Here is a 15726-nt window from a genome sequence, read left to right as displayed (position 1 = left end):
ATCAAATAAGTTGACAGGATCTGTACACATATGTAAAATGTATTTTGAAATGTTTTTAAAAATCCATTTTGTGCCTATTTAGTATGAAGCGAACTTAAGGAACAAAATCGTAGAACATGGGGCTCTTCAATTCCTCATGAAGAAATTCGGACTGATGCACTAAGATTATTTGCACCCAAAAATCAATGAAAAGACCTTTGTTATACAAACATTGGCCAACAATCAGGTTTCTATTTTTTTCCTTATCAATTCTTTTTATACAATCTGAACATAGGCCTTTTATGAAGGAAAACATTCAGGGCAGAAAAATAAATACTACTTCCACCTCAAAAGGTCACCGGTTGAATGGAGGGATTTGTAACACATTTAAGAACCCACATAACACAAAATTAATTATGGATGGATCTGGTGAAAGAGCTTTGTGGAGAATCATCAAAATGTTACCGTGTTGACAAGGGACAAGATAGACTCATTTTGTTGAAAGTCCTTTTTTATAAATTTTTAAGTAGGCAATGACAAGCATAATAGAATACTTGCTTTCTGAAAACTAATTTAAAAATCTAAGAAATACTATGTCTTTCTGTTGGGTTATTTTGCTCAGTTAGTGCAGTTCAAAGGTTAATAACACTTAGCATTTTTTGATTCAGAGATAGCTCATAAAGAACGACAAAAATGCACTGCCTGAGGCAATGTTTTCATGAGCCTCGTTGTCGTTTATCTGTCACAATCTCTTCATTTTGTCCAGCATTTATTTTATGAACACAGTATTCAAACTCTGTTAACAAAAAATTCAAAGCCCAATTTACGATCCAGTTAGCTTTGTTTATATTTCTACCTTGCCAAGGTTAATGACTTTATAACTGACAAACAAATGGGTGAATTCACAGAATCTGTTCAGAATCACAGTGAGGCATTCGCAAAGACATTATTTGTTTTTAGTATTACTTCAAAGTGCGGCAAAACGCAGCTTAAGCAGCAGCGTAGATGAGAAATGGAAGTAGAGAAACATCAAGTGATTTTCTCATTCCCCACTAAAGAATACTAACCGTGACAACTTAACAAATCAACGTTAGCCTAATTACCTTCTACAGATGACATATTAAGAGCATTAGAACATCAAGAGCAGTAGGAGGAGTAGGCCATTCAGCCCCTCAAGCCTGCTTCAACATTCAATAAGATCTTGCCCTCCCCCCCCATAGCCCACAACCCCTCAGATCAAAACTCTGTCCAACTCAGTCTTGAACATATTTAATGGCTCAGTCTCCACTGCTTTCTGGAGTAGAAAATTCCAAATATGAATAACCCTCAGAGATAAAATTCGTCCTCATCTCCATTTTAAATGGGACACCCTTTATTCTGGAACTTCACACCTCTCGCTACCTACATTTTTCTAAACTCCAATGAGTTAGAGGTCCAATCTGTTTCATAAGACAACCTTTTTCATCCCAAGAATCAATCTATTGCAACCTCTCTGAACTGCTTCCAATGCATGTATGTCCCTCCTTAAATAAGAAGAACAAAACATTGTTCTTGCTGAGACCTGTAGCAAGACTGACAGCAAAAGACGTTCTGCCAACCACACAATTGAGTAACATCGAATATGAAGTTCAGTGCCAGTGTGTTGGCAGGTAAGTAGACCATATATCCTAATGACTGACTGATCAAATCAAAAAGCATGCTGCTTCAACAACAAAATCAGAGGAAGCTGGAAAACCTCCGCAGGTCTGGCAGCATCTGTAGGGAGATCTTATCCGTGCCTACTCCACTGCCAGGGAGAATGGAGAATTTGGTGCTCAACCAAAACTCCATTCGCTGCAGCAACCATGGAGAATCCCAGCTGCGGACATTGCGGGAGACATTGGGCCAACATTTTGAGTCCGCATCACCCTTCTTCAGAACTAAAGAGAGGGGAAAATGTGATGATATGAGGGGTAGAACAGCTGGAGCAGTAACTAGTGGGAACCAGGATGCGGCAAAACGCAAGAACAAATGACAGATATCTCGGCAAGGGAGGGTTTTTACATTGGAGCAAAAAAAAATGTTTGGGATATTAAAAAAAGGTGAAGATGGAAGAGAAAGATCACAGTCTAAAATTGTTGAACTCAATGCTGAGCAGAAGATGAGATCTGTTCCTCCAGTTTGCATTGGCCTTCACTGCAGCATTGCAGCAGGCCAAGGATAGACACGTGGGCAGGAGAGCAAGGTGCTGAGTTGAAATGGCAAGCGACAGGAAGGTTAGGGTCAAGCTTGCAAACTGAACAAAGGTATTCCACAAAGTGGTCGCCCAGTCTGCATTTAGTCTCCTGTGTGTAGTCTCTGTGTAGAGAAGACTGCACTGGGAGCAGCAAATACAGTAGACCAAATTGAAGTAGGTGCAAATGAAATGTTGCTACACCTGAAAGGAGTGCCTGGGGCCTTGAACGGTGAGAGGGTGGAAGTAAAGGGGCACCTTCTGCAATTATAAGATACGGTGCCAAGGGAAGGAGATGGGCTTCATAGAGGAGCAGATCAGGGTGTCACAGAGGGAGTGGTCCTTGTGGAATGCTGACAGGGAGGGGTGAGGGGAAGATGTGTTTCGTGCTGGAGCTGGTGGAAATGTTGGAGAATGATCCTTTGAATGCGGTTGGTGGGATGGAAAGTGAGGACAAAGGGAACCCCATCCTGCTTCTGAGAGGAAGAGGAAGGGGTGAGGGCAGTGGTGCAGGAAATGGGATGAACACAGCTGAATGCTCTGCCAATCGTAGTGGGGGAGGAAACCTCAGTTAAGAAAAAAGACAGACATGCCAGAAATGCCATTTTTGAAGGTGGCATCATCAGAACAGAACACCACCTCTTAGACACTTCTTCCTACCTTCCCCTGGACCATGAACCTACCAGTGAACATCAAGCCATTTTTTTCCAGGACTGTCACTGACCTCATCTCCTCTGGTGATCTTCCCTTCACAGCCTCCAACCTTATTGTGCATCCCCCCCAGCCCATTTTTACCTCCTTTCCAAAATACACAAATAGGACTGCCCTGGTAGACCCATCGTAGAACCAACCTGTTCTTGCCCCATGGAACTCATTGCTTCCTATCTTGACTCCATCCTCTCTCCCCTTTCCACTCTCTTTCCACCTACATTCACGATTCCTTTAATGCCCTATATTAGATCAACAGTTTCCAGTTCCCTGGCCCTAACCGCCTTCTATTCACGATGGATGTCCAATCCCTCTATACCTCCATTCCCCACCAGGAGGGTCTAAGGGCTTTACACTTCTTCCCTGGGCAGAGGACCAAACATTCCCTGTCCACCACTTCCCTCCTCTACTTGGTTGAACTTGGTTGGGGACTGGCACCAATACATACAGGCTGATCTACATCAGTTGCTGGATTCTTTCATAGCCAACTCCAGGTGTCCTTAATCTTGCATATTAAACTTTTGTGCAGCACCTTTCTGAATGTCTTGCAGAAAGCCAAGTACAATAGATCTACCTACTCCCCTGGTCTACCCACATTAGTTACATCTTCAAAAAACTCTGAATAAATATATTAAGCACTATTTCCCTTTTGTAAGATTTTGATGATACTAATCATACTATGATTTTCTAAATGAATTGGTAAGAGCTCATTAACAATTTCCCTGACAACTGATGTCAGACTTCTAGTTAAATGTTTTCCTGCTACCTCATGTCTTGAATCGTGTTATATTTGCCAATTTTCAATCTGTGGGCCTTTTAGAAAGAAGTTTAACAACACCAGGTTAAAGTCCAACAGGTTTATTTGGTAGCAAAAGCCGCAGTTGAACACAGTTGAATTTTGTTACCAAATAAACCTGTTGGACTTTAACCTGGTGTTGTTAAACTTCTTACTGTGTTTACCCCAGTCCAACGCCGGCATCTCCACATCAGGCCTTTTAGAATCCAGAGAATTTCAGAAAATCATAACCAGACCATTCACTACCTCTGTAGCTACCTCCATTAAAACCCTAGGATATAGGTCATCAGTTCCTGGGGACTTCTTGGATTTTAGTCCCTTAAGTTTCTCCAGTACTTTTTCCCCTGCTGATAATAATTATCTTAACATTTGCACCGAGATTACCTTCTACTTCTGGATATAACTTGTGTCTTCCATTGTGAAGGCAGGCACAGAAGATTTATTCAACGTCTCTGCCATTTCCTCATTTCCCTGATAATTTCTTCTGTCTCTGTTTCTAAAGTTACTGTCTTCCTTTTTAAATACTTGTAAAAGCTCTTACAATCTGTTTTTATACTCCTGGCTATTTTACTGTCACATTCCATTTTAATCCTTTTTTAATCAACGTTATAGTCACCCTTTGCTGGTTTCTAAAACTCTTCCAATCCTCAGGCTTATGACTGTTCTTTAAAACATTATAAGCCTCTTCTTTTAATCTAATACCATCTTTAACTTCCCCAATAAATGACTGATGAATCTTTCTTGCTGAGTTTTTGTTTTTAAATGGGATATATATTTTATTGAACGTTTTAAATTGTTTCTTTACATATTCTCCACTGTTGACTTACCCACTCCCCCCTCCCTCCCCCATACATTTTAGTCTATTTACTCAATCAACCTGAGGCAGTTCTCCTCTTCTAATTAAACCTACCTCATCATACAATACTAGACTATTTGGTTTCTCAGTGAATTGTTCCAGGAAACGGCCATGAATGCATTCCATGACCTCATCTTCCAGACTATCTTTTCCCATTTGATTTGTCCGAAGTCCTCCAAGATTATTACATTGCCCTTGTTACAAGTTCCAATTGTTTCTTGCTCAATGCTCTGCCCAAGAGTATAACTACTGTCAGCAGGCCTATAAATTACTCCCACTGGCGTTTTGTGACTTTGGTTATTCCTAATCTCCACTCAGTGATTTACTTTCTGATCTTCCCAGCTAAGAGCCTTTCTCACCACTGTCCTTCCGTCAGCCTTTACTATCAGGACTACTCCTCTTTTTCATTCCGTCTTCCTTAAAAGTTGTCTATCCTATGTCTATTTGCCGACCTTGGACACCACGTATCTATGTTTCTCATGGAAATTAGATCTGAACAATTTATCTCTTGCGCCATTAGTTATCTATCTTATTGCGAATGTTTTGTACATAGAGATAGAATCTTTTTTTTAAAAACTACAATGATTTTTAGTGCTACACTATAACCATTAAAGTTTTTGTTCCTTCCTATCCCACTCTGCTTGACTTTACTCAAATTGCTATACTGCTCTGTCGCCTTGACTTTTCTCTTAAAGAATTCAAATTCATCCTTCATGTCACTCCTCCTCCCCACCCCCAACCCTTTTCATTTAAAGCCCTGTCCACAGCTCTAGTTATAAAATCAGGACATTGATTCCATCCTGGTTTAAGCTGAACCGATCCCATCAGATCAGTTCCCCCTTTCCCCAGTACTAGTGCTGTGCTCCTCAAACCAAAACCCCTGCTTTCCACACCACTCTGAGTCACATTTTTAATTCTCTAATATACTTGACCCCATCCAATTGACACGTGGCTAAGATAACAATCCAGAGGCTATTACGTTTTGGGTTCTGCATATTAATTTGAAATCTAATTCTACTTAACCTAAGGGGTGCGACTGCTTCCTGGAACGAAGTTCCCGTGTAACTCTTCCCTCCCTGTTGCCCCAAAATATCAGTAGCTCAAACTCTAGTTCCACAACTCTGAGCCGAAGTTGCTCAAGCTGCAGACACTGCACAGGTATGGTTGCCCAGGTTTGCAGTGCTTTCCATAAACTCGCCACATGGGGCAGCACAGTGGTACAGTGGTTAGCACTGCTGCCTCATAGTACCAGGGACCCGGGTTCGATTCCAAGCTTGGATGACTGTGTGGAGTTTGCACATTCTCCCTGAGTCTGCGTGGATTTCCTCTGGGAGCTCCAGTTTCCTCCCATAGTCTGAAAGATGTGCTGGTTAGGTGCATTGGCCATACTAAATTCTCCCTCAGTGTACCCGAATAGGTGCTGGAGCGTGGCGACTAGGGAGTTTTCACAGTAACTTCATTACAGTGTTAATGTAAGCCTACCTGTGACACTAAGAAATAAATTAATAACATGCTTGCAGTCACAGCCACCACCTGCCCTGACTTGTCTGTCTAACCTTATTTATGATGTGGAGATGCTGGCGTTGGACTGGGGTAAACACAGTAAGTAGTCTAACAACACCAGGTTAAAAGGCCAACAGGTTTATTTGGTACTAAATAAACCTGTTGGACTTTAACTTGGTGTTGTTAGACTTCTTACTGTGTTAACCTTATTTATGCAGTGTTTGCAGTAAATATAATTTTGAGAGCCAATATCTGTATATAAACATATGAAAATGAGAGACAAGGAAAGACCACTTGGGCTCGCCTGGAATTAAATGTTATCAATGCACACAGTTCCCAAAGAACAAACAAAGCAAGTGACCATTTTTTGAAGTAATAAGAAAAATTAATCAAATATTACCAGTTTATTGAAGTTATCTACAGTTGGGGGGAGGGAAACCACTCTTCAATAATTACTTGTGTGCATATGAAGAGACAATTATCAATACGGGTGGGGGATTATCTTTGGATTAGGAGTCTTACATTTATAATGTTTTACTTTGCAAATAAAACTGAATGAAACTCAACTTCTGGTCATCCTCCTTCACCACCTGGCTGTACATAACAGCACACAGTGATCAGCGCACGTAACAAATGCAAAAGAAGCCTCAAGAGGGCACTTGCATGTGATTACTTACAAATCATACACCATTCCAAGAAGAAAGTATCACCTTATTTTTCATGAACTTTGAATGGCTCTTGTAAACTTCCATCTGCTTAAGCTCCTCTTCCCGGTCTTCAGTACTCAAGGCTCCATTAGTCTTCAGCATTTGAATTTCATCTTCTAAATCCCTAATATTTCTCTCCAGTGAGGCAATCTTGGTATCCTAATACAGAAAACAAAATTACAATTTTAAAAATTATTACTGTTGTTATATACCACCAAAAAGTGCAATAATTCAAAACATGTCAACCATTGAAGTTAAAATAGAAAATCACTTATTTGCAACACAACATCTGTAGCAAATGCATCTACAAAAACAAGGACAGCAGGTCATTGAGGTTCATGTCGCAGTGGTCTCCAGGAACTTACTTGATTATTGTTGGCAATCGGACAGGAAATTTCCCAGAGTTTTCCTAAGTTGACCTATGATTTCTCCATACTTTGGCTTCAACCAAGCGGCCATGTGGCGAGCAATAGGAGTAATGGTGTGCCAAAGTTACACAATGTCAAGGTGGGACAGGCTCAAAGAACAAACTAATTGAAAAACAGAATACTGTGGTCGCTGGAAATCTGAAACACAAGCAGAAAGTGCTTGGAATTCTTAGCAGGCAGCATCGGAGGAGAGAAACAGAGGTCATGCTTCATGTCTGTGATCTTTCATCAGAATTGGGAAAATAGACCGTCAACTTGTCTTCATTACAAGCCCACTGACACCCAAAGCTGCCTCCATTACGCTTCCTTGCACCGAAAACCTTGTAAAGATTCCATTCCATTCCCATTGCATCCATTTTGATGATGCGCTTCTGGGATGTCTTTTTTTCCCCTGAATCGACACTTCCGTTCCCACCATAATTGACAGGGTCTTCAATCATGTCTACCACATTTCTGGCACTTCTGGTTGTAAACCCTTTCCCTCCCTCAAGAACCGCAATAGGGTTCCCCTTGTCCTCACCCTGCATCTTCAGAATGATGCCACCACCAGACAAATCTTTCCCTCCTCCCCTCTTTCAACACTCTGAAGGGACTGTTCCCTCTTTGACAGCCTAGTCCACTCCTCATTTATGCCCCCCCCCCCCTACACCTGGTCCCCTTCCTTTGGCATCTGTGCATGCAAACACAGAAGATATAACACCTGCCCTCAGTGGCTGAAGCAACAATTTTACAAAAGAACGAAGAAAATTACGGCACAGGAACAGGCCCTTCGGCCCACCCAGCCTGCACTAACCATGCTGCCCGTGTGAACTAAAATCCTCTACCCTTCCTGGGGACCGTATCCCTCTATTCCCATCCTATTCATGTATTTGTCAAGATGCCTTTTAAAAGTCATTATCTATCTGCTTCCACTACCTCCCCCGGCAGCGGGTTCCAGGCACCCACCACCCTCTGTGTAAAAAAAACTTTAAGTGTACTTCTTTCAATCTAGTGTGCTGAATTCACTGCTCAAGATATGGTCTCCTTTATATGGCGCAGGTCAAATGTAGATTGGGTGATGGCTTTGTGAAACATCTCCATTCAGCTCGCAAACATGATTCCAAGTGTCAGTTAGCCTGTTAATTTTAATTCTCCACCGTTCTCCTCACACTGACAACTCTGTCCTTGGCTGCTGCACTGTTGCAGTGAAACTCAATGCAAGAAAAAGTACCTCATCTTTCAAATGGCACTTTATAGCCTTCTGGACCCAACGCTGCAATCAACAATTTCAGTTCACTATCTCGGTACCCATTTTGATTGCTTTTTTACTTTTGTTTGCAGTCAGCAGCACACCAGCTCCAGACATACCATTTGTTTCTTTTCTTGCCCCATCACCTTCCCCTTTGGCCCTGGAAGACTAGCTCTTCCATCATTCTATGTGACCTGACTTTCACCCTATCACAGACCTTCCTTTTGTCCTTGTCCCACCAAACCCTTGCTCAAAACCTGTTACTTCCCTAACTTTTCCCAGTTCTGATGAAATGTCACGGACTGTAAACCTCAACTATTTCTCTCCACGAATGCTACCATAACTATTTCCAGCATTTTCTGTTTGTATTTCAAAGAACATGCTGATGGATGCTACATTTCCTTCAATGCTCATGCGCCCTTCCCCAAACAAGATTAATAACAGTCTGGTTCCCAGATTTCTCTGCGAAATCACTCTCACAACCGTGTCAGAAGGGAGAACAAATTTAAAATATCCCATTCACCAAAATGTGGCACTTCAGACACACAAAATCATGTTTTATCATATACTCAGGTTTTTTTTCAACTAATTGAATTGGGCATCGCCAGCTGGACCTGCCTTAATAGCCCATCACAAAATTGAACTGTGGCCATTTCCAAGGGCATTTAAGAGTCAACCACATTACTCTGGGTCTCAGGTCACACGTAGGCCAAGTAAGGACAGCAGATTTCCTTCCCTAAAGGACATTAGTGAACCAGAGAGGTTTTTACAACAATCGACAATGGTTTTCGTGGTCTTTATCAGACTTTTCATTCCAGATATTCTTATTGAATTCAAATTTCACCATCTGCTATGGTGGGATTTGAACCCGGGTCTGCACATTACTAGTCCAGTGGCAATAACACTATGCCAAGCCTCATCTGGCACTAAGGCCATGATTGCTGACTGGCACGAGAGAAAATCAGACCCAAGGTTGAGCTAGACTGAAGACAGGGAAAGGATCAAAGTTAAATGGTAACTGGGAGGTCATCATTTGGCAAAGGGCCCAGAAGAAAGTGTAGTAAGCAATGCATTGCATGAGTCTCTGTGCTTTTTTTTGCAGCATCTACAGAAATGTCTCGACCTAGGCTCTCCCTCAATTGAACTATATGGACAGTTGCTAGGGGGAAACCTTCTAAATCATCAGATGCTCTTTTTTACGGTGTTGAATTCTAAAACATTTAGACAATTCAATCCATCTACCAATTTAAATCAAAGTAAATGAAAGTCACAAGTTCAATCCAAAGATTGAGAAGTATTCAACTTAAAATACAACAACCACAGTTGCATTTTCAAGTCATTACGCACTTTATTTTTCATAATCAATATACCAGCACTGTACATTTTGTGGACAATTGACACATAATACCACAATGTTCAGACAAGATGACACACTTTAATTTAGCTTCCTGAATTTGAGGTATAAATTGGACAAACCCAAATCTGAAAACTGAGCAGAGGTCTGAATCTTAATCCACTTTGTGCATGGTAGCACAGTGGTTAGCACTGCTGCTTCACAGCTCCAGGGACCTAGGTTTGATTCCTGGCTTGGGTCACTGTCTGTGTGGAGTTTGCACATTCTCCTCATGTCTGTGTGGGTTTCCTCCGGGTGCTCCGGTTTCCTCCCACAGTCCAAAGATGTGTGGGTTAGGTCGATTGGCCATGCTAAAATTACCCCTTAGTGTCCTGAGATGCGTAGGTTAGAGGGATTAGCGGGTAAATATGTAGGGATATGGGGGTAGGGCCTGGGTGGGATTGTGGTCGGTGCAGACTCGATGGGCCCAATGGACTCTTTCTGCATTGTAGGGTTTCTGGCAATGAATGGAGGTAGGAGTTTCACAGCAAAGCTTAAATTAAAGTACATCAACATAATTTTGCTTGTGATTTTCTGGCACTTACGCAGCCATTACACTGAGTGACATAGCTGCTCACATTATATGGGCATCCAGGATTATTAGAAAATGACCATACTCACTTTTATTTAAAAGGTCTGAAATGAAGATTCTGTGAACAGTTTTTAAAGGATATATCCACCATCTTATTTTTACAGTTACTTTTAAGTATTAAAAGCCTTAGTGCCAATTGTTGCTCTACAACATTCCAATGGCATCGAAATGGGTTTCCCAAAAGGAACTCCCCTATCAACAAGCCTTTTGGTAGAAGCAGGGGAGCAGAGGTGTACCAAGGTGGTAAAACTGCACTAGAGATGTCTTGTGCTACTTGATGTTCACACCTGCATCTACACAAAAGGATGCACACTATCTCATCTTATTAGGGGTTAGTGCATGCAGAGCCACAAATTACCATAGTATTTTGTGACAGCAGACCCAACTGCATACAATTGACATATGAAGGACTGGTGAAGCATAATGCTGGATTGCTTTTCGGAAACATTTGAAGTCCCCAAGTAACAGAACACCATGTCCAGTAAGTTCATTGAAACTCATTGGAGTTTAGAAGAATGAAAGACAGCCATATTGAGACACACAAGATTCCCAGACGGCTTCCAGAGGGTAGCTGTCGGGAGGTTGGTTCTCCTTGTGGGAGAGTCGAGGCATAATCTCAGAATAAGACACGAAGGAGGAATTTCTTCTCTCAAGGGATAATAAAGTTGTGGAATTCTTTATCACAGTGGGCTGTAGAAGTTGGGTCATTAAGTATGTTCAAGGCTGAGATAGATATTTAATCAGTAAGGGAATCGAGGGTTATGGGGAAAAGGTGGGGAAGTGGAGCTGAGGATTATCATGACTGTGATCTCACTGAATGGCAGAGCAGACCTAATGGACTACTTCTGCTCCTATGCTTTATTGTCTCTAAATTACATACAATGGCCTATAGTTTGCTTCTATCCTCCTGATCCAGGAAGCTATTTTCATATGCTCGGAGCAGATGAGAATAGCTTATTGGATCGAAGTGGCAATCAGGCCATGTAGAAAAACTCCACTGCACCAATTTACAAAAAAGTGGCAGGGGGTCAGCTGCCAAGCTGCTTTATTAGACCAACACATCTTTTTGCTTTCCCTTCAGCCTTCAGAAACACGGTTAATAGATGGAAATGTTTTATGAGCCTTTCCAAAGTTTGCTGAGAATTTCTGATCTTTAACTATGCATATCCCATTAATATTTTACTAAAATGTTCCATCATTGGGCTTCCATCCTTCACAAGATCGAAGTAATACATGGAGCTAATTAATTGCATTAATTAGCTTACTACTGAAAATTGTGTGCAATCAGCATATTGGAATACATTTTGCACTCATTTCTAATTGTAAATAAATGATATCCATACCTGAAAATCTAAAGTTTAAAGTTTATTTATTAGTCACAAGTAGGCTTACATTAACATTGCAATGAAGCTACTGTGAAAATCCTAGGGTCAGGTATCGATGTTAACTGGTTTTCAAGGACAAACTCAAAATTAAGGCCTACCCAAATCCCAAGGGATGGCACATCACTTTACTCCATTAACCTCAAGTTAAGATTGTGCAAATATACAATCAGAAACTTGCTGATGTTCTTTGAAGGTTACAAATTGTTTAACCTATACATCTTTGGATATGCTCAGTGTGAAAATGGGACTTTGTCTTCAAGAGGACTGTGCAATGGTCAATCCTGCCTTTAATATCAAGGACAGATGCATCTACAACAAGTGGACTGGTGAGGACCAGGCCCAGGATAGATTCCCTCACCATCTGCCAAAGGCTTAGCCTGGCAGATACGTCCTTCAGGACTCAGTCAGCTCAGTCAGTGGTGGTGCTAACAGACCAATCTTGGTGATCAACACTGCAGTCCCCAATCAGAGCACCTTCTTGCCCTTGCCACCCGAAGAGCTTCCTCCAACTGGTATTCTGAAATACTGATACATCAGCTGAGAGAGGGTGGTAGGTAGTGTAAAGGGTTGGGCTTAGTCTGGTGGGTCTTATGATATTTAATCTTGGGTAGTTCAACAGTAAGTATTCAGTAACTACTTGAAAGTATATAAACAGGTAGAGTAAAGATCCAAACCAAGAGCAGTCTCAGCGCTTGCTTCTGCACACAGTTCTGCCCAACACTAAACTGAACGCTAGGTGTGGGTCATTCTCTTACCTCACTGCATGGGTGGTACTGTATTCAGTCTCATGTTAATCATGTGCCACCCTCTTATACTACACCTCGCCCAAGTTTTTATCCAATGTATTTACAAGTTCACACAGTTTACCCCATGTATTTACATCATTATTACCACCCCATCTTCTTCCCTTCAAGTCTGAGTTCATAGCTTCAAGTGGTCAGAAGACATTCTAACCCTTCCATACCTTGTTCTCATTACTGTCAGAGAAGTGGTAAACTCTGTTGCTGCAGGTAAACTTTGCTGAATCAGAGGTTGTTCTGGCATCTGGGTGATGCCAGAACAACCTCTTCCTCAATTTCTCTTTTTCTGTTCTTTAGCACTGAAGCAATGTCGATTTTCCAATTGTCGTGACAGATGTCAGTTGGTTTAGCCTCCTCGTTACAGGGTGGACAAACTCTGGGCTCATCCCCATAGTGTTGTTTTTCCTCTTCCTTCCTGTGGCTTGCTATGACAGATGCTGGAATGGAAGATGGCTCTTCCCTTTGTGAGGGTGTGACTTGGTAGTTGGTTTACCTTTGCATTTGGCTGTGGGGTGTGTGGTCATTCATAGATGGCTGTTACCTGGTTCCAACATCGCTTTTGGCACTGACATGCAGAATGGGGATTGCAGCGTCTGCTCTGTGGTTTCTGCACTTATCTCTCCAACTGGCATCGGAGCTGGAGGTTGCGACTCTTCTCTTGGCTGGCTCCTCTCTTGAATGTCATCTTCTCGCGGTGTCATGGTAGCCATCCAAATAGTTGGCTGGTCTGATCAATGAGAAGCTTCTGGCACCTCTAACAAAAGTGGACAAACCTACTCTGCAAGAAGTGCCATTCGAAAGAATCATTCTTGTTGCAAGTTCAAGAGCTTCCAACTCTGTATAATTTACAACAGCGGTTGTCTTGACATTCCTGCCATTTTGAGGAGGCTCAGAGCTGCACAGATTTCTCTGCTCAAGAGAGAAGACTGGTTATGAATGATGTACATCAGCTTGAAGATTTCTTTGCCATCATGCTTTAATAATGCCTCTGACTGGAAGTTAGATTCCTCCAGGCCCATAAAAGTGATGTGCCTGCTGTTCGTGGCCAGAGGTGCTTCAGTCACGGTTCTTTATCCAATATGACCACAACATTTGCTCCCATGTCCAATTTAAAGTTGTGAGATGGCCTTAACTGAGGTGTGCACATGCTAGAATGAAAATCCAGGATCTTAGACCTTACCCAAGCAGCATGGTTCTGTGTCCTTTTGGTACGCTGTCTCGACCTTGTTAATCCTCTTCTGATCTTCAGTGCATCGTGGTGGTTTGGCTTTGCACAGCCTTCCAAAATGTCCTCTTCAGTTCCATTGAAAGCACTGGACTGAAATTGCGAGTCAATTCTGGGGGTGCTTTGCACCACAGCGCAGGCATGGTCAACCTCCTGGTGCATTGCTTCCCTTGACCTGGAGTGCCACCATTTCTGTGCTTTTGGACAGAGGAGTTTATTTGGTGCAATGGTTTGCTTTCTTTCAATATGGATCTGTGCTGCAAACGGATTTCAGATTGCCTGATAATCTGGTTGGCTTTCTTAAGGTTTTGATCTTTTTTCGCTTTAAAAATGCCCGAGTGCATCATCCGCCACTCCTACACCAGTCTATCCCTGATTAGCTCAGATTTCAGGTCACCGTAATCACAACCTTCACCCATTCTGCACAGCTCATAAATGTAGGAATCGAAATGTTGGATACATTTACTAAATATCGCCCTTTCAAGGATTTTGTTACTTCTGTGGTTAAACTAAGTGTCAAATGATTTTAAAACTTCATTAAATTTTGCAGATAATTTATTGATTCCTCGTCTAGCTATTATATCGTCAACTATCGGGCCTACCGAATAAAATAGTATATTAACTTGTTCAGCTTGTGTTTTTTTCATCCAGACCTGAAGCAATCACATATTTAAGAAATCTCTTTCTCCAAAGTGCCCAAATTTTTGATTGATCTAGGCTCGGATAAATTTAAATTGATCCGGGAGAGTGAATTTTTGATCCATGGTTAAAATGTTTAAATTGTAGGTTCAGCTTTAAGAAGCTTCTGAAAATCCAAGATATAGTCGCTGTGCTGTACGCTTCTTCACAAATGGTTTACCCACACTTGCCAGTTTTGGTAGACTTCCATGGTAATGGCATTCGTGACTCCAGTATTTAAATTTTTTCAACATTAGCTGTTTGGGTCAACTGGTTAGAATCTTCCCTGCTTTAGCTCAAAGTTCCCGGTTTTTGGAAGCATCGAATCACAGATTTAGCTCCACTTTTAAAGCTCAGTCACGATTAATTTTTAATTAATTTGTTTTCTTTACTCAAAGAGCCAATGTGTGTTCAGGCGTCGGCTCAGGAATCGGTTTCCTCCGACTACATTTTAACAGCAATTTCTAACCACTGCAATATTTAACTTTTTTCCAGACTTATGTGGTCCAGGAATTTAAACTTTTTAGTTCACTCCTGCTGGGTCACCTGACTCTACACATGTGTACCGAAGCTGGACTTCCATCGGATTCAATGGAGTCTTCTGCTACAGTGAGAAATTTAGTTTCTGTCTTCAGCTTCCAAGCCTTTCTTTGGGGTTTTCCTGCTGAGCTTTTCTTCAGATCAGAATACTCCTTTGATTTTTCCTTTGGCTTTCCAGGGTTTTAATTTTCTTCCACAGTCTCTGCGAGGTTTTGAGTTGCTCCATTCACTGTCATCGCGTTGTAAGGTTTTGGGTGTAGTTTGATAGGTCTTAAGGCATTCGTCATCTTAGTTAGTTAGTTCACTAGTATGTATTTATTAACTATTATAAACTATATACACAAGTACAGTAATGACTCAACCAGGAGCTATCCCCATGCGTGCTTCTACACATGCTCTGTCCAACACTACACTGACTCCTAGATGTGGGTCATGTGGGTTCTTACCTTACTGTGTGGGCAGTACTGTACTCTGTCCCAAGTTAACCCTTTATGTGCCAGATTCTTTTCCCACAGTAGGAAGTAATCAGTAGAATGTTTTCTTGCCCATGTTTGAACTGGCGCCATGAAACCTAATGGGGTTTCAAGTCAATGTTGAGGGCTCCCAGAGCAACTCCCTCCCCAACTGGATACTGCTGTCCCTCCGCCTCTGCTGTGCCTATCCTACCGGTTGGACAAGGCACGCCCAGGAGAATGA

At 41.8% G+C, this 15726-nt stretch overlaps 1 protein-coding gene across 1 annotated transcript in view; it reads right to left on the bottom strand.

Moving 5' to 3' along the window:
- The window catches only part of LOC144491587 (ERC protein 2), a 764742-nt gene that overhangs the window by 571380 nt on the left and 177636 nt on the right, over nucleotides 1–15726 (bottom strand). Inside the window, exon 7 of the mRNA XM_078209614.1 lies at nucleotides 6765–6920. Within this exon, the coding sequence (XP_078065740.1) occupies nucleotides 6765–6920 (156 nt within the window). The remainder of the gene's footprint in view (nucleotides 1–6764; nucleotides 6921–15726) is intronic.

Source organism: Mustelus asterias, chromosome 3 (genome assembly GCF_964213995.1).
Source record: "Mustelus asterias chromosome 3, sMusAst1.hap1.1, whole genome shotgun sequence".
Lineage (NCBI taxonomy): Eukaryota > Metazoa > Chordata > Chondrichthyes > Carcharhiniformes > Triakidae > Mustelus > Mustelus asterias.
The sequence above is the reverse complement of the archived record's forward strand: the minus strand, read 5'-3'. Positions and strand labels throughout refer to the sequence as shown.